Source organism: Syngnathus acus, chromosome 16, assembly GCF_901709675.1.
Source record: "Syngnathus acus chromosome 16, fSynAcu1.2, whole genome shotgun sequence".
Lineage (NCBI taxonomy): Eukaryota > Metazoa > Chordata > Actinopteri > Syngnathiformes > Syngnathidae > Syngnathus > Syngnathus acus.
Window position 1 is genome coordinate 378,181 of NC_051101.1, and position 22,541 is coordinate 400,721.

General features: G+C 49.0%; 2 protein-coding genes across 4 annotated transcripts; one reads left to right on the forward strand and one right to left on the reverse strand.

Annotated features, from left to right (window-relative positions):
- Nucleotides 1–951: 951 nt before the first annotated feature.
- LOC119136463 (transmembrane protein 79-like) lies at nt 952–3,018 on the reverse strand. The gene is made up of 5 exons (XM_037275006.1): nt 2,557–3,018; nt 1,910–2,029; nt 1,646–1,840; nt 1,323–1,554; nt 952–1,261 (listed from the first exon to the last, which is right to left on the reverse strand). Exons 2-5 carry the CDS (start codon nt 2,013–2,015, stop codon nt 1,063–1,065), a joined length of 732 nt encoding a protein of 243 aa, XP_037130901.1. The 5' UTR covers nt 2,016–2,029; nt 2,557–3,018; the 3' UTR covers nt 952–1,062.
- A 3,665-nt stretch (nt 3,019–6,683) lies between these two features.
- On the forward strand, nt 6,684–22,502 carry arhgef2 (rho/rac guanine nucleotide exchange factor (GEF) 2). Of its 3 annotated transcripts, none has more exons than XM_037274905.1 (22): nt 6,684–6,934; nt 8,910–9,057; nt 9,165–9,232; nt 9,569–9,632; nt 10,001–10,133; nt 10,220–10,323; nt 10,396–10,536; nt 10,631–10,881; nt 10,972–11,097; nt 11,550–11,667; nt 15,832–16,080; nt 16,160–16,236; nt 16,315–16,487; nt 18,574–18,641; nt 18,707–18,928; nt 18,996–19,073; nt 19,150–19,199; nt 19,914–19,955; nt 20,021–20,071; nt 20,141–20,416; nt 20,851–21,010; nt 21,835–22,502. In XM_037274905.1, the coding sequence occupies exons 1-22, from the start codon at nt 6,878–6,880 to the stop codon at nt 21,882–21,884; spliced, it is 2,706 nt and encodes a 901-aa protein (XP_037130800.1). In that variant the 5' UTR covers nt 6,684–6,877; the 3' UTR covers nt 21,885–22,502. The 3 variants fall into 3 exon arrangements, with proteins under 3 accessions (XP_037130800.1, XP_037130801.1, XP_037130799.1); XM_037274904.1 differs by having other exon boundaries at nt 6,686–6,934; nt 10,393–10,536; XM_037274906.1 differs by lacking the exon at nt 19,914–19,955 and having other exon boundaries at nt 6,685–6,934; nt 10,393–10,536.
- The last annotated feature ends 39 nt before the right edge of the window (nt 22,503–22,541 follow it).

The window sequence follows — 22,541 nt, forward strand, 5'->3', positions numbered from 1 at the left end:
CAGCCAACAAGGACGTTCGCCAAGAAGAACATTTTGGAGACTTTCCCCTCTAATCTGAGTCATTCCAAACAGGAAGGTTCAAGTGCCAATTTGTTTGGCAACTGAGAACTGACGTTTCTACAGGGTCCGGCAAAATGCTCTGACACATTTGTAGGTTTAATAAAATGCAAATGAATTTAAGAAACAAAGAAGTTTTTACTTTCGAAAAGTACATATAATGCCGTTTTGTTTTGTTTCATTTCATTTTTGAATAATGTTATTTTGTTTTGTTTCAGTTGCTAACATGAATTGGAACAGTGAGCATCGCGCTTTCATTGTGGAAACGTTTATTAAGAATGAATCTAACTGCAACACAATGAGCGTTCCGTTTGCGCTTCAGACTTGGTAGACACGATCCCGTACCTGCTCGAAACACAATCTTGTTATGGGTTACTAACTTCAGAGCCAGTGGATCAGCATTGAAACGAAAATCAACCGGCTGACCTCGCACCGCCAGAACTCCAGAAAAAGTAGCACATAGTACAAATAATGTAGACAATTCAAAAAAGGTGTGGAGAGCAGGATGTTATTGCACAGCAATGACTCTGAGTCTCTAAGAGTAGTGTGAGTTCATCAGAGCGACAGCCTGGGGGAAGAAGCTGTCTCTGTGTCTGCTGGTTTTGGCGTACAGAGCTCTATAACGCCGTCCGGAGGGGAGTAGTTCGAACAGACTGCAACCTGGGTGAGAAGGGTCTGTAGAGATGTTACTTGCACGTTTCCTGGTCCTGGACAGGTACAAGTCTTGGATAGATGGGAGGTTGATTCCAATTATCTTCTCTGCAGTCCTGATTGTCCGTTGCAGTCTGTTTCTTTAATCTATTTGCATTTTAATTACCCAACAAATGTGTCAGATCATTTTGCCGGACCCTGTAGGAGATGTGTTCAAGTTTACAGAGGAAGTCGTCTACAATCTTCATAGTGAGAATAATTTGTTTTATTATGAAAGCACCAAGCAAATGCTTGAAAAACTGCAAGGTCAAGCTGATGTCACCGCAATTGTTTCGCTGCAACTCTTGCTGCTTTTCATCCCCAGAACCTCTGGTGGCCCACAGGCGCCGTGGCGTCGGTACGCTGGGGCGAGCTCCACAGGTATGCAGACGATTCCGCCGTGAAGACGAACACCAAGTTGGCTGTCATCATGGCCAGACTGGGCAGCAAGGACAAGCCCTGTCCAAAAGCGCGAACGCTGCTGCCCAACGCGGCGGCCAGCCAATAAACCGCCCTGCAGAGAGAAGGTTGCTTTATGCCCGTTACGCCAGAGCCCAAGGCCAAACCGGCCTCACCGTCCCAAGGCGAAGACGAGGGCGAGCAGAGGCACGAGCTTCAGCTGCTCTTGGCTCAGGTACATTGCCATGACTACCAGCTGCAGAAAGTACAGCAGGAAGAGGCTGACAGACTGACGAGTGTAGTTCCTGTGAACGCTGAGGTCCTCAACATCCGCCGCCACCTCCGTTTCGTCCAAAAGCGGCCTAACCACACCAAACCTGAGACGTGCTACGCCCACCGCCAGCCAGCCTGACCGGCGCGTACAAAAAGGCAAAGGACAGGTAAGTCGTACGCACAGAAGGACAGAGCGAGCAGATGGGTCAGCAAAGATTGTAGTCACCCAGGGCGACCGGCGTGGCACCAAAGACGGAGCAGCGTAACACGTAGAGCATCCTGAGGGGTGCGCTGTCCAGCAGGGGGGCATCAAAGGGCAAAAAGACAAACCCCCCCCACACCAGGAAGGGGAAGAAGATCGCCGAGGTCAGCAGAAAGACGCCCACCTTCAGGATATCGCGACTGGGACAGCCATGGGTGCCTGAGACAAAAAAGGAAAAAAGGGTGGCCACGCAGGAAGCACAGGGTTGGAAAAGTTCCCGGGATTTACCTCCAGCGGGGGACCTGTCACCCCAGTAGCTGCGTCGCTTGAGACCTTTGGCGAGGTTCCTCTCGTACCTTTCCCAGAATGCGTGGGCCTCTTCGGGCTCGGCCATGGGTGTCAGGCCTGCTCAGCGGGGAGCATGACAATTACATGCTTTGACTTTGCATATTTGTGGCTTAATTTAGAATTGTGCTTGGAATAGCACCATGTAGGAATGTCACAATACGGCAAATATGCTAACCTGTGTGAACTTGATTTTATTCACAATAAGTAAATCATTGGAATGAATTATGACATAGTTCCAATAACAAAGGCTACAGGATGCCTGATGGAATACACAAACCCTCAATCAGATCAATGAGCAGCACATTAAATAGAGTTGGCGTCAAGCGTTTGTTGATGACGTCATAGCAAAGGTCATGGCAGCTATTGCGTCGTCCTCAACTGTAACCCGACTCAAATCAACCTTTTAAGCCAAGAATTTGGGAAACAAAACAAACCCCTCACGTCAGTACGATTATGAACATTGCCTAAATCAGATCAATTGTGAACGTTCAACGCGGACTCGATTCTCGTTCACAGGCTAACATGCTAATTGACGACAGCAAGAAGTCAGACATTTGAAAGGATTTGAACGAAGTTCGACTGACCACAGAGCTTCCGTCCTGTGTTTGTTCCTGTCGGGGTAGTTGGCCGACCGGCCAGCTGGCGTTAAAGAAAGTTAAGTGTGCTTCAGGTGAGCGATGTAAATTTAGCAAACTCCTCCTTTGAAAAGTTCGAAAGCGGAAGTGGCATTTCCATTCCAATTCCACTCGAAACGACGTCAAACTTGTTCAGAGAAGGTAAATGCAGGTCCAGAAAGTCAAAACCCTTCAACAATGTGGGTTTAGCTACGGGTGTTTCTACTGAACCAGCAGGTAAGCTACAGTCTGCAGCATTGGTTCTCGTGCTCAAGCAGGTAAATGATGCTCGAGCTCGTTTACCTGCTTGAGCACGAGAAAAACACCAGTGGCTGAAACTAAAGGTTGGCAGGTTTTTTACTTTCTACACCTGAATTTCACATCTCCAGTCATGTAATGATTTCATCACGCAATAATCTACTTGTTTTGTGTCTCATTTACGGTTAAACATGACGTTGAAGGTTGAAGAGAGTTTGAAGTTGAAACCTGAACTAGAGTCTATCGTTGATGTTTCATCTTGCAACTTGAACTGCGAGTGGTACATCCATCCATCCATCCATCTATCTTCTACCGCTTATCCGGGGTCAGGTCCCGGGGGCAGCAGCTTTAGGAGGGACGCCCAGACTTCCCTCTCCGCAGTCACAATGGAAGGCGTGTCGGTGGACTTAAGGACTTGAAGTATTCTCCCCACCTACTCACGACGTCCCGAGTCGAGGTCAGCAGCACACCGTCTCCACTGCACACAGTGTTAACGGTGCATTGTTTCCCCCTCCTGAGATGCCGGATGGTGAACCAAAATTTCCTCAAAGTTGTCTGGAAGTCATTCTCCATGGCCTCGCCAAACTCCTCCCACGCCCGGGTTTTTGCCTCAGCAACTGCCGAAGCCATGTTCCTTGCCCATCCGCTACCTGTCGGCTGCCTCCGGAGTTCCACAGGCCAAAATGGCCCGATAGGACTCATCCTTAAGCTTGACGGCATCCCTTACCGCTGGTGGTATTTGTGAGGGTCTGCAGGGAAGGTCTGGCAGAATCCCCTATCAGAAAGGGTTTCAACTCACACCTCCGGCAGAGCTTTTCCCACATCCTTGGGGGGGTCAGGGGACATTGAGTCTGAGTGGACCATGTTCCATCCCTCCATTAAGGCGGCCGACCGGAGCTGATATACAGGACTGTCTCAGAGAATTAGAATATTGTGATGAAGTTCTTTATTTTCTGTAATGCAATTAAAAAAACAAGAATGTCATACATTCTGGATTCCTTACAAATAAACTGAAATATTGCAAGCCTTTTATTTTAATATTGCTGATTAAGGCTTACAGCTTAAGAAAACTCAAAAATCCTATCAAAAAATTTGAATATTTCCTCAGACCAAGTAAAAAAAAATGATTTAAAACAGCTAAACAAAATCAAACATTTGAAAATGTCCATTAATGCACTCAGTACTTGGTTGGGAATCCTTTTGCACGGATTACTGCATCAATGCGGCGTGGCATGGAGGCAATCAGCCTGTGGCATTGCTGAGGTGTTATGGATGCCCAGGATGCTTCAATAGCGGCCTTTAGCTCATTTGCATTGTTTGGACTGGTGTCTTTCAGCTTCTTCACAATACCCCACAAATTCTCTATGGGGTTCAGGTCAGGGGAATTGGCAGGCCAATCGAGGACAGTAATGCCATGGTCAGTTTCAGACGAAAGCAAGTTTTGTATTTCATTTGGAAGTCAAGGCGCCAGAGTCTGGAGAAAGGTTGGAGAGGAGCAAAATCCAAATTGCTTGAAATCCAGTGTGAAGTTCCCACAGTCAGCGATGGTTTGGGGAGCCATTTCAGCTGCTGGTGTTGGTCCACTGTGTTTCATCAAGTCCAGAGTAAATGCAGATTTTAGAGCACTACATGCTTCCGTCTGCTGAAAAGCTCTATGGAGATGATGATTTCATTTTCCAGCATGATCTGGCACCTGCCCACAGTGCCAAAACCACCAGTAAATGGTGTACTGACCATGGCATTACTGTCCTCGATTGGCCTGCCAATTCCCCTGACCTGAACCCCATTAGAGAATATGTGGGTATTGTTAAGTTAAAGTTAAAGTCCCAATGATCGTCACACACACATCTGGGTGTGGTGAAATTTGTCCTCTGCATTTAACCCATCCCCATGTGATTTTAATCCATCCCCTGGGGGAGAGGGGAGCAGTGAGCAGCAGCGGTGCCGCGCTCGGGAATCATTTGGTGATCTAACCCCCCAATTCCAACCCTTAATGCTGAGTGCCAAGCAGGGAGGCAATGGGTCCCATTTTTATAGTCTTTGGTATGACCCGGCCGGGGTTTGAACCCACAACCTTCCAGTCTCAGGGCGGACACTCTACCACTAGGCCACTGAGCTTGTGAAGAAGAAGCTGAAAGACACCAGACCCAACAATGCAAATGAGCTAAAGGCCGCTATAGAGGCTTTGCAGCTGACGTCATCAAGCTACCCACATTAGCTTGGCGGCCATCTTGGCGGTCAACTTTTCAGTGCCGGTCAACGACTCACACACGCTTTCTTGTTATATCTGCTGCTATTTGAGCTTAAAAATGCCGGATACCTGCTGTGCTGTTGGATGTAGCAATAGACGAGGCGATAAACCAAATCTTAGCTTCTATAGATTTCCGGCGAACATGAAAAAACGTGATAAATGGATCGCGGATATTCGTCGTGAACGATGGAAACCTACGATTTACACAAGGATATGCAATGAGGACTTCATATCAGGTATGTAAACAAACTATTCACCCCTGATTTGTTTCACAAAATGTGAAATAATACAATATGGGATGATACAAATATGATTGTTGAAAATGCTGGGTGCATTTTTAGAAAGGCAGCAAGAGCAGCAAGGCAGGGAATGGGATGATTTCTTCAGTTCACCCCCCCGTTTTTATTTTGTGTTTATTTTTTCATGATGCTTGAAAACGTTATCAATGTAAATATTGAATTATATTTATTGGTTAAGTTTTCAAGCCAATCAGATGTGGCATCATGCAAAAATAAACAAATAATAAAAATGGTAGCAACTTGAACAGACAGGTACAGTATCTGAATGATTTCACTCTATTCAGTTTTTTAATATGTCAAGTTATGAAATGCCATTACAAAACAAATCGACGAGGTAATTATAAATATCTGGATATGAGCGTTCAGGCAGGTCGGCTGTTGCAAAATGCTCGGGCGATTTTAGCATGCTTCTCGGTAAAAGGTACGGATCCGTTGTGCCAACAAGGTTCAACTTCTCTCTGTGACGTTTCTTGGAGTCTTCATCCAAATGCCTAACTTCGTTGGATAGCAAATCAGCCATAATTCGGAAGAAATCGGTGAAAACGTAGCGCAGAAATCAGACAATCCATACAAACACGTAGGAACGAGCTGACCGCCAAGATGGCGGCATAACACAAAATCACGTGATAAAACCACGTGACTGCAAAGCCTCTATTGAAGCATCCTGGGCATCCATAACACCTCAGCAATGCCACAGGCTGATGGCCTCCATGCCACGCCGCATTGGTTGCAGTAATCCGTGCAAAAGGATTCCCAACCAAGTACTGAGTGCATGAATGGACATTTTCAAATGTTTGATTTTGTTTTGCTGTTTTAAATCTATTTTTTTTACTTGGTCTGAGAAAATATTCTAATATTTTGAGATAGGACTTTTGAGTTTTCTTAAGCTGTAAGTCATAATCAGCAATATTAAAATAATAAAAGGCTTGCAATATTTCAGTTGATTTGTAATGAATCCAGAATGTACAAATATACATATATATATATATATATATAAAAGTCCCACCATGTCACCGGCGTACCCCAATCGGCGGGGCTACCATAGCGGGTTCCACGTCATCAGAAGAATGTGGAGCCAGCCACTTCACTTCCGACAGGATACTGAATGGCTCTGAAGCGCCATGTGATCAGTCGACACGTTGTGATAGTGATAGACTCCGCCCACACGACTCCGCCCCGCCCTCCGCCACGTCCCAGCGTACAAAGCGAACCCCTCCAGAGTGGACTAGGCGGGGCTTCGCGTAGGATCGTCTCAGATATTGGTCAAAGGCTCCTACTGCTGCCTGAGCTGCTATTGGACAGCACCGCTGATGCTTCCTGTCACTCCAGGGTAAGCCCCGCCCCTGCGCCCAGACTGCAGCCTGTTCGTGGACCTGGACCCGAACCTCAGCCCAATCCGACGGATATCAATCGGTGACCGATCGAATGACTGATTGATTTAGTATTGACTGACTGTTGGCTCCACGTGAACACTTGGGCGGGCAGGATGTCCCGGCTGTTGGAGGGAAGGAACAAGGACAAGATGAAAGAAATGAACGCAAAGGTGAGCCCTCTTGAAAGCAAAAAGAACGAATGCCGTCATTGATAATTGATTATTAGCCGTCCAAAGATTTAGTTAAAAGCAAGTCTCTTTGAGCCTCTTCTTTGGTTCCGGTTTCCCCCCCCCCCCCCCCCCGCTCCTTTAATGTTTCATCTACCTAAAGTCAGAAAAGCCGATATTGACCCGTGATTGGGTGATTGGTCGCGCGACCACTTTGCGTTTGCAACAGTGGGGAGAGTTTGCGCGCGCGTGATCAGAAGCAACTTGGCAGAAATTGAAGCGTTTTTTTCCTGTTGAGATTTGAAAAACAAAATCATAATACAGGACGTTTTAACTCCCGGTAGTGGCGTACGCGCGCGGTGGCATGTTATGATTGTGGTCTTGCGTATCGTGTTAGCGCTTCTTTTGAGCTTCGCGTGTGTCTTAAATCCGTTACTCTCAGCGTGGCCGCTTTGTCCTACAGAGGAAACAGGCGGGCGGGGGGAGGGGAGGCCCGAAGTGCGCGTGTCCAAACAGGAAGTGAAAATGTACAACTACAAATTGTTAAGCGCACTTCATCAAATACTTTCATATGAATTATTATTGCAGAGTTGTAATGGTTACAACTGTATTGGTCTTTATAAAAAAAAGTTTAGTAACGGTTAATCAAATACTGTTTAAATAATTAGGGTTAGGGATGGATTGAAATTATGATTTAACAGTTCATGAGACATTGCACGTGTTTGCGTGCCTGTTACATTGCACGTTGACCCCAAAGCTGCAATTTGACAAATGAAATTGAGAGTGGGGTGTCTCAAGGGTCTGTCAACTTGAGGCCCAATTCTTTTTCAGTTTGACCTGCTTCCCTACATCAGCTTTCATGTTTATACAGATAAAGCACAGCTGTACCTTGCCATGTCTCAATCTGGGATCTGGGTGTCATGTTTGTCTCTGGTACCAAGGGTGGGCTTATGTATGGTTTTTTTCACCATTTGAAATGTCTGTGGTGTGTTTTGAATGTATGAAAACGGTTCTGGAAAATGGATTTGATTTGTGACCGACTAGCGACCAGTCCAAGCTCTAGGCCAAGTCTCGGCCAAAGTACCGTATTGGCCCGAATATAAAACGACCCTGATTATAAAACGACCCCCTCTTTTTCAAGACTCAAGTTTGAAAAAATACTTTTTGAACACCAATTTTAATTTTTATACAGAAAATAATTACAGTACATCTGAAACTAATGGCTTTGGCCTGGAGAGTTAAGTTCAGCATTCGCTTTAAAGATATCTGGCGCCATCTAGCGTTGTGAATGGGTATAATGTCCAGACCCCAAATGTAAGACGACCCCCACTTTTTCAGTCTTATTCCAATGCAAAAAACACCGTCTTATATTCGGGCCAATACGGTATATGATATTTCTTTGCACTGGCATGCTTACATCTTTCCTGCGAGGTGCTATGAGGGTGTACTTTTTGCTGGTGGTCAAGCAGTGTGACTGGTGTCTCATGACACCTGCACGCTCGCATGCACAGTGAGTCTTGAGTCTTGTCAGCTGATTTCTGAACTGTTTGAAAGGCAAAAGAGACACCGGTCTTCTTGTTATTGTTATTTTATATCCGTGCATGACTTTTAATTGGTAACATTTGAAGGCAAAGCTGCAAGCGGAAATTATAAATCGGCTTGTTGTGTGAAGACACGTACACTACTATACGCACGCACGCACACTTTCTGTCCTGGGTGTGTGAAAAAAGAAAGTGAAAAAAGAAAAGTCATCTTCATTATTTACATTGCATTTCAAACAGGAGCCTCATGTAAACATTTCATCTCCTGAGGTCACTGTGTGTGTGTGTGTGTGTGTGTGTGTGTGTGTGTGTGTGTGTGTGTGTGTGTGTGTGTGTGTGTGTGTGTGTGTGTGTGTGTGTGTGTGTGTGTGTGTGTGTGTGTGTGTGTGTGTGTGTGTGTGTGTGTGTGTGTGTGTGTGTGTGTGTGTGGTCATCAGAACAAGGAAAAGGAGCGAGTTAAGGAGCGTGAGAAGGAGGCTCGCTCCAACAAAGGTCATCTGTTCACGTCCCTCACGGTCTCATCCACCACGTTGTGCTCGGCGTGCAACCGAAGCATCACCGCCAAAGAGGCCCTCAGCTGCCCTGGTAACACGCACACATGCACGCAGGCAATCGCGGCAATTGACAGCACCGACAGTGACGATGGGTGAACGATTGACCACCTGTCTGTCTCTAATTGGTCCGTCTGTCAGGTTGTAACGTGACCATTCACAACCGTTGCCGAGACAGTTTGGCGAGCTGTGCCAAGATGAAGCAGAAGGTAATTGACAACACAAGACCTGGTCCACGAGGGACTTTAGTCTGTTTCCAAAGAACTAAATCTCATTCACAAATGGGAATGGGCAAAATTGGAAACTTCTTTGTGAGTGCCATTTAAAAAAAAAAAGAGGTAAATCGCAAGTAACCAAGGGATCTTAAAAACATGCAGATAAGAAGAGGTCTTCACAAAAAAAATCTGCAACAGAATGTGAGAATTTGTGACAGGCAAAGCACAAATACGCTGGAGTCCGTCGTGCTTCTAGTAGTACTGAATGGCAGCGGACTTGTCTCGTTCTTATGTGTCTACCTCTCTGTCTCTTGCCTGTCTGGTTAACAGCAACAGAAGCTGGCGATAGCCAGAAACAGTTCAGCTCTTCAGAACGTTGCTCTGCGGACAAAAAGTGAGTTAACTTAATTCTGCCAGTTGGCTGTGTGTGTGTGTGTGTGTGTGTGTGTGTGTGTGTGTGTGTGTGTGTGTGTGTGTGTGTGTGTGTGTGTGTGTGTGTGTGTGTGTGTGTGTGTGTGTGTGTGTGTGTGTGTGTGTGCGTGCGTGCGTGCGTGCGTGCGTGCGTGCGTGCGTGCGTGCGTGCGTGCGTGCGTGCGTGCGTGCGTGCGTGCGTGCGTGCGTGCGTGCGTGCGTGCGTGCGTGCGTGTGTGCGTGGGTGTGGGTGGGTGTGGGTGGGTGGGTGTGTGGTGTGTGTGCACGAGTGTGTGTATTGTTCATGGATGGGTGGTAGTGATGTGACGAGTTCGTCACTTGGCTGTTCAGCACCGGCAATGAAGCAGCGTCCGAGTTCGGCCATCTACCCGTCAGACAGCCTCCGCCAGTCTCTGCTGGGTTCCCGACGGGTCCGCTCGGGCCTCTCGCTTGCCAAGAGCGTCTCCACCAATAATATCGCAGGGTGAGTGGTGAGCGCTGGCCGACTTCTCCTCCGCCCAGTGTCACATCGTAGCCTACCTGTTAGAAGAAATCCATCTGTGTGTCCAGCGTGAGCGAGGACCCGGTCGGCCTCAGGAGGATTCTGTCTCAGTCCACCGAGTCTCTCAACTTTCGAAGCAGGACTTTGTCCATGGAGTCACTCACTGATGACGGTGCGTATTTTTCCGCCACTGCTTATTGTTTGTCGGGGTGGGGTGAAAGTGAAGGCTGCCGTGTCTTAGGAGACTGGTGGTGGAGCCCCCTACTGGAGGAGCTGCAGACGGATGGCCGGAGCGTACAAGCCGACAGTTGGAGTCTGGTGGTGGAGCCCAAATTCCTGCTGACGCTCCACAAAGACCTGATTAAACAGCAAGACGTCATTTACGGTACGCAGCATCCCACATGGGATGCTAACCGACAGCTTTGAGTGTCCTCGTTGTCACGACGATGGCCACGGCCCTCCGTTTGCTCGCTGTGCAGAGTTGATTCAGACGGAATTCAACCACGTCCGCACGCTACGCATCATGGAGGGCGTGTATAGGCGGGGCATGCTGGAGGAGGTGATGTTAGAGGCGGGCGTGGTCCATACCATCTTCCCGTGCCTGGACCAGCTGCTGGAGCTCCACACCGCCTTCCTGGCCCAACTCGTGGCCCGCAGGAAGCAGGGCACGGCCGAGGGCAGTGACGCCAACTTCATCATCCCCAACATTGGAGAGCTGCTCCTCGCGCAGGTGGTAATGCCACGCTGAAGGCTGGCGATGTCGGGATCGGGAAAGGTGATAATCAGTCGGCTGTCTCTGCGTGTGTGTTTGCGCGTCTAGTTTTCAGGTCAGAGCGCAGACGACATGAAGAAAGTTTACTCAGAATTTTGCAGTCGTCACCCGAAAGCTGTGAAACTCTACAAGGATGTTTTAACTCGTGACAGAAGACTGCAGTATTTCATCAGGGTGAGAAAGCACCTACACCTGTATTTCAGTTGAAGCAGTAGGAGGAAATCACCTACACCTGAATTTCACTTGAAGCAGTAGGAGGACATGAGATCTGTATCGGGTCCCCTAGCCTCGGTCCTCAGACATGACTCCAATGCAAGGAAGGCATTTTGCCAGATCTTGGACCTATCCGCAACAGTCAAGCATAATGGTCTACCCCCAAGTAGTTGGCCTAGTCTGGGTCCCAACACAGACAGGTCTTGCCTATGGAGACTGACACTCGTTGGGGTTTTGGTGATCTGCAAAAGGTTGAAATAGACAGGCCGGCTTCGACTAGTTAGATTTATCCATTAGCATATGCACTCGTTGGACTGAGGGACATATCTCTGTTGTTGTCTGTGCTCCACTGGTTGCTGTTGAAGCTTGTCCACTAAGAGTGGTGTGCTATGCTTGTTTCCCATCCTGCTCAGCGCGCCTGCCGCGGTCCTCTGCTGCGTCGTCACGGCGTTCCGGAATGCATCCTGCTGGTCACCCAGAGGATCACCAAATACCCTGTTCTCATTCAGAGAATCCTAGACAACACCAAAGGTACGCACGCCACTGCCCGCCCATACCACAGGTGTGCTGGAGTCCCTCCAGCCCACTTTGGGCAGAGGCAGAAATTCAAGGACAACATTATCACTCAAGTCGTAAAGGTCGTTTTATTTTGTCTTCCAGGTTAGAGCAACGCTGGTGTCTGGATTGTTGACTGCCGCTTCTGTCCCGAACTGTGTCCGCTACTTGTTTGTCCGCTATTTGTTTTGTGTTTCCCGTTTTAAGTGTGCCCGTTTCTTCTTTTATTTTTCTTGTTTTGTCCCCTGTCCACCGCGTATCTCTGCAGCTCTGCCCGCTCCCTCGGACTCCGAGCTACGTTAGCCAGCTAGCCCAACCACTACGGGACTCTCCTGCCTCCTGGCTCTGAGCCTGTGGTTGCTCGCTCTTGGCTCGGCAAACAGCTTTGACCCAACTCTCTGGCCACTCGGCAGGCGTCCTCGGGGGGAGCACCCGCTCGCTGCGAGCTCGCCGGTCGTGGCTCAGCTGTGTGCCGCCATGACACACTGGGGCTTGCCGTTTGTGTGGGTACAGTCGGGATCGACCAACACCGCCAACCACTGCACCAACATCACTACTTGGTTCACTGCTGCTTCCATGCATTTCACTGCCTACCAACTTCTAGCTAACCAGCTACTAGCCACTTCTAGTATTTTATCTGGATTATTCCCAACTGCTGTCACTTCTCATCTCTTCCATGAACTATCACTTGTGCTACTCCGGGCTCCTATTCCACCAACCTCTCGCCCATTCGTCTACAGTGCTGCTGATCTTCATCGCCTCAATAATCAACGTCTCCCTGCTGCTGCTGCCTCAGCTGCCAGCAAGGCTGGGATCCTTCGCTGTCGCTGCTACATCCACCATAGCTCTGGACTATCTTTGAACCGACATTTCCCTGATGGCTCACCCATCCCCTCTTTCTGGACTACCTCTCGTCACCCCCACCTCCCGTACTGCCAACCTCAACAACCTCCGCTCCCCCTCCCCCCACGCTCCTCCATCCATCTCCTTCGCGCTGCTGAACTGTCACTCCCTCTCCAACAAATCACCAGTTATTTTTAAACTACTATTGGACAATAACTTGGATCTGCTCATTCTCTGTGAAACATGGCAACAGCCCCTGGATTTCTTTGCTCTCAACCAAGCCACTCCGTCCAACTACAGCTACATCGTCAAAACCCGCCTCTCTGGGCGAGGGGGTGGCATTGCTGTCCTCCATGAGCAGTCCCTACCATCACTGAATTGAACCTCAACCTCCCATCTATTTCTTCCTTTGAATATCTCGCATTTTCCCTTCCTAACTCTACTACTGCTGTTCTCATCTAAGTTCCCCCCAAAGTCACATCCATCTTTTCTTTCTGAACTCTCTGAACTCCTCACCATCATATCCTCAGTCTTCTATCGCCTCCTATTCATCGGTGACTTCAACATCCACATCGACCAGCCAACTGCCCCACTGAAGTCCGACTTCATCTCTCTTCTGGACTGCTTTCATCTCACCCAGGACATCAACTTCTCCACCCACACCAAAGGCCACACCCTGGATATAGTATGCTCCTCCTTTTCACTCACATCCAACCCCCGTCCTCTTGCCTTCCCACTATCAGATCATCTCTGCATCCTCTTCTCCGCCCCTCTACCCTCGCCTCATAATTCCACAAAACGCACCATCTCCTACTGCGACATCAAGACTGTAAACCCAATCACGCTTTGCCAGCTCTTATCCTCTGCCCTTCCCTCCGACCTCACCCCTTCCTCCCCTGATGACTTCGCCACCATGCTGTTACAGTCACTAACTCTGCCGACTGGTACACCCCGGAACTCCGCTCCATGAAACAAACTGGCTGTCAACTTGAACGCCTCTACAAAAGAACCCGCCTCACTGTCCATGCTGAAACCTTCAAACAACACATCTCCTCCTACCGTGATGCTCTTCTTGCTGCCAAATCTGCTTACTTTTCATCTCTCATTAATGACACCAACTGGAACCCCCGCATACTGTTCTTCACCATCAACAAATTGCTCCAGCCACCGGCCATCAACCCATCCTCCTCACCCGCCCTCTGTAACTCCTTCCTTGTCAACTTTAACAACAAAATCGCCCAAATCAACAGTTCTGTGACTGCCACCATCAATAACTCCTCCCCCACCTCCCCTGCTCTCCTCCCCCCCTTCCTGACCCCCCGCCCTTCCCCTCTCTCACTGCCTTCTCCCTTGTCGACTCCTCCACCATCCTAGACATCATCACCGCATCTAAGACAACCACCTGCTCTCTCGACCCCCTTCCAACGACCTTAACTAAGGCCTGCCTCCCTGTCCTCCTCCCTCACCTCACCACCCTTTTTAATCAGTCTCTATCCCTTGGCCACTTTCCCACTGTCTATAAGCTTGCAGCCATCACCCCCGTCCTCAAAAAGTCCACCTTGGACCCAGTCAACCTCTCCAACTACCGTCCCATCTTCAACCTTTCATTCCTTTTCAAACCCTCGAACGCATTGTCCCCGCCCAACTCCACACCCATCTCCAGTCCAACAACCTCTATGAACCCTTCCAGTCCGGATTCCGCCCACTTCACAGCACCGAAACAGCTCTTGTTAAAGTCACCAACGATCTCCTCATTTCTGCAGACTCTGGTGCCCTCAACATCCTGTTACTACTCGACCTTAGCGCAGCCTTTGACACTGTGAACCACTTCATCCTCCTTCAAAGGCTGCGCCAACTAGGTGTTGAGGGCACTGCACTCGACTGACTCACCTCCTATCTCGCCAACAGAAACCAGTTCATCTCTCTCTCCAGCTACACATCCATCCTCTCCCCAGTTACACAGGGGGTCCCCCAAGGCTCACTTCTTGGCCCCGTGCTATTCATCTGTTATCTCTTTCCCCTTGGTAATGTCATCCGCAAACTCAATCTGGACTTCCACTGCTACGCTGATGACACCCAGATCTATAGATGCACGACACCAACCCAAAACCCTCCCCTCACCCACCTTGAAACCTGCATCTCTACAATAAAAACATGGCTGACCCACAACTTTCTCAAACTCAACAGTGACAAAACAGAGCTCCTCCTCCTCATGGGCACTAAATCCTCCCTCAATAAAACTGGATCCATCACACTCACCATTGACTCCTCAACCATCACTCCCTCCCCTCTGGCACGCAACCTTGGCGTTATCTTTGACCCTACACTGTCCTTCCACCCTCATGTTAGCTCAGTTGTTAAGACCTCCTACTTCCACCTCCGATGCATCGCCAAAATCCGACACTGCCTCTTTCTCCCTGCCGCTGAATCCCTCATCCACGCCTTCATCTCATCCCGGCTTGACTACTGCAACTCCCTTCTCAGTGCTCACTCACTCTATAGACTTCAACTAGTCCAAAACGCCTCCTTACCCACACCCGGTCCTGCAAACACATCACTCCTGTTCTCCACTCTCTTCACTGGCTCCCCATCAAGGAGCGTATCATCTTTAAGACACTCCTCCTCACCTTCAAAGCCCTTCACCACCTGGCTCCCACTTACCTATCCGACCTCCTTATCCCCTACCGCCCCAACCGTCCCCTCCGATCCTCCAATACTTCACGTCTGACAGTCCCAAAATCTAAACTCAAATCCTTCGGTGACAGAGCCTTCTCCTGCACAGCACCCCGACTCTGGAACTCTCCCCCTCAGTCTGTCTGTGACTCACCCACACTCCCCATATTTAAGTCCCCTCTAAAAACCTACCACTTTTCTCAAGCCTATGACCTCCCCTACCCATAACTGGTCCCCCTCCTCCCCTGTATGTCTTTGCCTTGTTCCCTGTAAGCGTCTTTGGGTTTTTGAAAAGCGCTACACAAATTTAATGAATTATTATTATTAGTAGTAGTAGTAAATAGCTGGACACAGTATATGGCAAGACTTGGAAAGGGACAGCCTGGGAAGCGAAGGCTCCATCATCGGGCTTGTGGAAGGCCTTTGCGCTATCCATTGAAAAGAAAGAGCATGTATGTACCATTAATTGGAGCACCAAAGCAGTCATTTCGCCAGTCCCCCAAAGATCATGTTAACATGTGAATCTTCAAGGTTAAAATGGCAAAGGGGGGTCCCCGGTTGCGGGTTGCTCATCAAGGTCGCCGCTGTCGACCGCTCACCATATCCTGACCTCCCTCCCGCTAGGCAACGAGGAGGAGGCGCAAGCTCTCGACCGAGCCTTGGTCCTCCTCAAGGACCTGATCGTCTCGGTGAATAAGGAGGTTCTGGAGCTGGACCGTAGCAGAAGGCTGCAGGAAGTACAAGCTCGTCTGGACCCCCGGGCTCAAGCGGAGGTGCGTGGTGGAGGTGTGTTCCGAGGAGGGGAGCTTCTGCGAAGAAAGCTCCTTCATGAAGGAATGCTCCTTTGGAGAGTCCAAGGCTCCAGGATGAAAGGTACCAGGCGGGAGATGCGAACTGGCCGGCCAGCCGGCGCTTAGGCAATCGGATGACTTCATCTTATTTGTATTTCCAGATGTGCACGTCCTGTTGATGTCGGACATCTTGGTTTTTCTCCAGGAAAAGGACCAGAAGTTCACCTTTGCGTCCTTTGTAAGTTCTTGCCGGTGACCCTTAGGGATTCATCGACTGCCCGCTGCGGCTACAATGTGCGTGTTGTGTGCGTGACAGGACAAGTCTCCGGTGGTTTCTCTGACCAAGCTCATTGTCAGAGACATAGCCAATCAGGAGCGAGGGATGTACCTGATCAGTGACTCCACACCCCCGGAGATGTATGAGCTGCATGCCTCTTCCAAAGATGACCGACGCACTTGGATGAACCTCATACAGCAGGCCTCGCTCAGGTGAGCCCCGCTACGCTGCCATTGCCTGGCTCGGGTAGCGCAGCTGCGCAACTTAGTACCGCCGCATGCGCATGTTGGTAATTTATGGCGGGGAATTTTGGAACGCTAAGTGGTGTTAGGGTATGCTCGCCCGACGCGGGCTTGATTCCCGTTCAGTGGTGCCATGTGTGCGGCTGTGGCTGGTTGTTCATCTCAATATGTGCCCAGCGACCGACTGGCGACCAGTTTGGGGTGCAGTCTGCCTTTGGTCCAATGTCTGCCGGTATAGGCTCCGGCACCCGCCGCAACCCTGAACAGGATAAGCGGTGTTGAAAATGGATGGGCGGGTGATTTGGAATGCAACCGTCAACACCCTTTATTTAGCGGCGCTTCGATCGCTCCATTTCTGTGGATAAGTCTGCCTATGTTGATCATTGCTGTTCATTGCCTACCACAAAAAACTGCCGCAGCCTGCGTGCAATGTAGCGTCCACTCATCCCTTTGCTGAACACTGCACGAGCACACCACAAAGCAAACAAACCTGCGGTCGTGCGGAGCTGTTGTGCAATTTGAGAATGTGTGGCTCATGCACATGATCAGAATCAGTATCGTCCAATCTCCCCCTTAGATAGTTGGCACGGGAAATCAGTAGCGTCAAATCCTGATCAAAGCAACCTTAGATTTATGAAGGGGTATTTAGTAGTTTCTTATTTTACGACACTCTCATTAACCTTTCCCGTACTCTTACAAACTAACTTGTCGGGCTTTGTCCATGGAATATTTTTAGAATCCAAGCCACCATCTCATGAATTGTACAAATGAGTGCATAGAAATTGATTTTTGTCCATTTGGGATTGCCATTCTCATGTTGTAATCTGTCGCATCTGGGTCCTTGAATAGGCGTGCCTTTAAAAGGCAGGGCCTGGCCTGGCGAGTGACGTGGGAGGCAGTCGGTGAACGTTGATAGCTCAGGTTTGCCCAAGTGCGCGTTTTATGGCCAAGGCGACTTGTGTATGAAGGGACTGTGTGTTTGATTTTGTCACCGTTTGAACAATAAAGCGATGTGTGGGTATCCATGACCACCTGTGGAGGGATTACCATCGCATCTAATTTGCGGTAGTACAATGCATGAAAGTAAGTATCTAGCCATCTTGAACATTTACAGTTGACACTGTCTGTCGTGAGGTGTAAAATGATGCCAAATGTGTCTGTCTCGGGCACACTTTTTTGGCACTCATTACTGTGTGAGTCTGCAGTAACGTAATCCTGCCATGTAGCAAGAAATCTGCCATAGAAAGCAAGTATATGCAATTGAATGAAACATTTGGGATTCATTGAGAGCATGAAAAGTAAGCCGGGATTTGACGAGGGATGACTGTTCCTATTCCATGTGCGACGACAGTTAATACCATCAAAGTTTAAGTCTGCTTTATTGTCAATTATTTCACATTTCAAGACATACAAAGAGATTGAAATTGCCTTTCCTACTATCCCACGGTGGAGACAAGACATATTACACCCAATTGGTCCACAGACAAACAAAACATTCAAATAAACAATACAAAAAGTAAAAATAAGAAGGCACATACAATGAATAAATAAGAGCAACTTGGTTGAAATGGTGCAATTGTGCATACAGCAGACAGTCAGTATAATAGTGCAAAAGTACAAGTGGAGTAGTGCAAGTGGAGTAGTGCAAGGCAGCCATCGTGGCTCAAAAGGCAGGACGTTATGCAGCCGAAGGTGGAGGGGGGAGAGAGTTCAGGATCCTAACAGTCTGGAATATGAAGCTGTTGGTGGTGCGGGAGCGCAGGCTTCTGTACCTCTTCCCAGAGGGCAGTAGATCAAACAAAGTGTGAGCGGGGTGACTCGCATCACTCACAATCGTGGTCGCCTTGCGGGTGAGGTGGGAGGTGTAAATGTCCTTCAGGGAGGGGAGTGAAGCACCAATGATCCTTCCAGCTGTGTTCACTATGCGCTGCAGGGCCTTCCTGTTCTATTCAGTGCACACATGCACACTGCACCACTGCACTGATGACGTACGTACATTCACGTTGTCTGTCCACATCTTCTGCCTGTGCGTGTGTGTCTTTGTGTGCATGCGCAGTTGCCCTTCTAGAGAAGAATTGCCTCTAATTGAAACGGAAGACAAAGCTCTACTGCGACGACTTAAAGGTAGCGCCGCCTTACTTGCACTCGCTCATTGTTATCATTGTCTTGACGGTGCGCTTGTTGGTCAGCGGACATCTTGCAGAAGGATCGTGAGGTTTTGGAGCTACTCCAGGAGCGCGTGACTTTGTTTTCGGAGCTGGCCGAGGCGACGGGAAAAAGCGGAGCAGGGGAAGGAGCTCCGGATTTTGGCTGCGCACCTTCCAGGTCGTCCAACAACAGGAAGCTGTTCCGAGCGGACGTTGCTCACGTGCCTCTCGCCGGCCCGCTGCTCGCAGGCGCCATCTGTGAAGGTGAAGACCAAAGTCGCTTGTCGCTGGTCTGCTGGAAAGGATGATGGACTGTAACCCCTTGTTACAGTGGACAAACTGAGCCATCTGCTGGCAGGATGCAGCATCATCAAAGCGTCGCTCGCCAACTGCAACCAGGAATTGAGCAGTGAGGGGCCGCTGTCCTCAACACTTCCAGAGTAAGAATAATACTTCATCTTCACCTGTTGTTGTGTTTGCATCAGACGGTGAACCTGCGACACTCAACACTTCTCTCGAGCTCAACGCTTCAAAAGTAAGTTGACCGGCTGTCAAGCAGGCACCATTCAAATGGATGAAACTGGGCGCTTTGGTGGGCAAAGGTTATATATGATGTCATTTTTTTGCCATATTTGTCAATCGTGACTCTCGAAGCTTGATTTTGGGTGGGGGGAGTAGTGAATTGAATCCAAATTGCATGATCAGTCAGGAAAATCGCAATTCAATTGTTTCCTGAAATGCTCTAATGCAGGGGTGGCCAACCAGTCAGAGACTAAGAGCCACATTTTTTTACTGTGTACCGCAAAGAGCCACATACCCCCACCACCAAACCCCTCCCCCCACCAGACCCCCCCAACCCCCATGGGTTTGCCCCTCCTCCTTTGCGGGATTTCACCTCACGCGCATGCGCGTTTGACGAAAATACCATATTGAACTCAAGCGAAGCGAACACGCAGCGTTTGACGAAAATACCATATTGAACTCAAGCGAAGCGAACACGCACAAAAACAAACAAACAAATAAACCCACAAATGTTGATATGAACGTAAAGGAGCCGCATGAAACCCGGCAAGGAGCCGCATGCGGCTCGCGAGCCGAACGTAATGGAGCCGCATGAAACCCGGCAAAGAGCCGCATGCGGCTCACGAGCCGCGGGTTGGCCACCCCTGCTCTAATGCTTGCTATGGAGCCTTTTACACATTGGCCAAGACTACGTACAATCTTCGTCACCTGCTCGTTCTTGCTGCAGGACACAAATGGAAACCAGCTGCAGGAAGCCGTGTTGAAGGAGGTGAGCCTCCCGTCACGCGTGTGCCGAGCACGTCTGCGTCCGTGCTAATCGTATACTTTCTGCAGGAAGTGCGCGAGCGTCTGGTCAGCGTGAGCGCGCAGCTTCACGCTCTTCAGGTCAGGGGTCGTTACAGTGGTCTGGCCCGCCCGGCTTCCTCTTGGCTCACTCTTTGACTCCGCCCCCAGGCTGCTGTCATTCGCCAGGACTCGGCGGTGGAGCTGTTTGTCCGGACTGGCGCCACCCCCAAGCCCGCCTCAGGACCTCTCCTCAGCCGCTCGATGTCGTGGGACTTGTGTCTGGACGGCGGCGAGGCGGCGCTGCTGAGACGGCAAGTGGAGCTTCTGCAGGACGAAGTGAAACGGCTGCGGTCTCGAGAGGAGGGGCTTGGCAAGCAGGAGGCGCAGTCGGCTGGCAGGAGGAGGAGCAACGGAGACCTGAGCGACATTGTTAAGGCAGAGTCGGTAAGGAACGAGCGACGGCACCCGAGTGTGATGCGGGCTATTTGAGTCGCAACATGCCTGATGTAATGGCCAATCAAACATGAGCTTTCGCCGCAGAAAACGTATTTTCCAGCTACCAGGCGACATCCAACAGTATCAAAACACTAGATACAGTGTATGTAATTTTGTTTGGGATGAATGAAGTGAGTTTAATTATTTGAAAAAATAGAGAAAATTGGAAATCAATGAAATTATCCTGGACTCGGGGACCAAAGATGTTCAAAACAATGCTGAAAAGGCAAGTGCAGATGGCATATGCATGGCGAGCAGTGAGCCATAATAGGTGGGGCCTCTTTTTTTCAATCGTGTTCCTAATGAAGTGGCCTTGGGTTGATACATTGATGTGTCCTACGCCTTTCCTCGCACGACTAATTTCTGCTTTGCACTTTGACCAGGCGAGGAAGAGGCGGGGGAGTCGAGAGTTGGAATTCCACCCCCTCGCTCCTTTGGCCACTCACGACCCGCTTGACCAATTAGACGGCCTTCGGGAAGCCAACGAGGATGAGCAAGACCAACAGGTCGTGAAGATTTCTCCTCGATCTGACAGCCCCAGAGGTCAGTCGCCGGTATAGAGCGCGAACGGCACATACGGGACTACGGAAAGCACGTTGGCCCGGTCCTCTGAATGTATGTGTGTTGTTGTACAAATTGTCCCTCGCGGCTGAAGCCGGAGTGCGGCCATCTTAGATTGCTACTATTACTGACAAGCTCTGTTCGTAGTGCGTGTTGTATACTAGGATCCCTGTTTGGAGTCAGGATGGCCTCTCAAAGGGCTCGGGGGGGTAGTGCATCTTGAACCAGTGGCACCGGTGGCAGGTGACGCTATTAACTACTTGGCCAAGGCTGCCCGTGGTTCACGTTTGTGGCTTTTCCATGGGTAGTCTCTGCCCTTCTTCCGCATTCCAAAAACATGTTTGCGTGAGAGCATCATTGAAGACATGTGCTACAGCGCTGGACAAATCTTGGCCGACCCAAACTTTACTGGCCGCCCGCTGAACGCAAAAAGTCTGCATGCGTGGTCCACTGAGCTGGAGTAGCAGGTTTTGTGTGCTTCTAATGCTATGACGTTTTTAGCAAAGAGGAGCTGCTGTGCATGCATAACTTGTAATACGAAGTGCATGGGGAAGGATGACTGGAAATACGTCTGGGGTAGGCTTCACATAATCGGACAACACGGATGAACAAAACAACTTTACATTATTTACTCTTCAAGCTGTTCATCAAAAAATACAGTAAATGCACAAATTCTACAACATTCTAAGTTTACAATTTCATGTTGATGTCATCCTTTCAAATCCTCTTGGTGAGTGGTGGTGTGCTGGATGTTGTAGTTTATGGCTAATACATGTTATGGCTAACAATGACCTCTGACCTTTCAGACTTGCAGGACATCCCAGAGGAGAGCGAGTGTGGAGCTGAACCCAGTTAATGTCTCACTGTGATGTCACTGGCAAATAGAATAGAGTCAGCACACAAAGACGTCATTGTCTGCTCCAGATGGACTTTTCCCAACAATGCTGTCTAGTAACTTGAAACAGGAAGCACATAGGAGTGGGTGGGGCTGGTGATGTGCGTAAAGCTCACTCAGAGACTTGTCTACTACACTAGCCACAATGCCTTTGGCCAAAATCCTCAAGACTATTTATTTGCCTAGAGTAGAAAAGACTGAAACCTTGCATCTGATTTTTAATGGCTGACGAAAGCAAAGTAGGAAGCTCTTAGCATGCGAGCGAGAAGGTGATTTCAAAAAAGAGGGCAGACATTCGTATCGGAGACATTTTGAGGCACTTCCATTTCAAGGGAAATCCGGGCTGCTCTTAATTTGTTATCGTCCAATTTTTTCTTTGTAATCCTCAGGAGAACTCTTTGTTGTTGTTGTGTTTTTTTATTTTAGAAAAACGTTTAAAGAACATGTACATTACTTGTGCTGTAAATCAAATAAGCTTGTCATTACTGCTGCATGCTCTCTTATTCTTGAATATTTGGGGCAGTGTTTACGAAATACAAACTACGACAATAAAGGACTATACAATAGTCTATACATATACATATAACTATACATAAGTCATTCATCTATTTTATTATA

Bases quoted from the DNA above. Each gene is read 5' to 3' on its own strand.
- LOC119136463 (XM_037275006.1), bottom strand. From the start codon at position 2,015: ATGGCCGAGCCCGAAGAGGCCCACGCATTCTGGGAAAGGTACGAGAGG. The intron at 1,841-1,909 runs GTAAATCCCGGG...TTTTTGTCTCAG, and splicing joins TGACAGGTCCCCCGCTGGAG to GCACCCATGGCTGTCCCAGT. The intron at 1,262-1,322 runs GTGAGGCCGGTT...TTCTCTCTGCAG, and splicing joins CTCGTCTTCGCCTTGGGACG to GGCGGTTTATTGGCTGGCCG.
- arhgef2 (XM_037274904.1), top strand. From the start codon at position 6,878: ATGTCCCGGCTGTTGGAGGGAAGGAACAAGGACAAGATGAAAGAAATG. The intron at 18,642-18,706 runs GTAGCGCCGCCT...CTTGTTGGTCAG, and splicing joins TCTACTGCGACGACTTAAAG to CGGACATCTTGCAGAAGGAT. The intron at 19,074-19,149 runs GTGAGGGGCCGC...TGTTTGCATCAG, and splicing joins CTGCAACCAGGAATTGAGCA to ACGGTGAACCTGCGACACTC.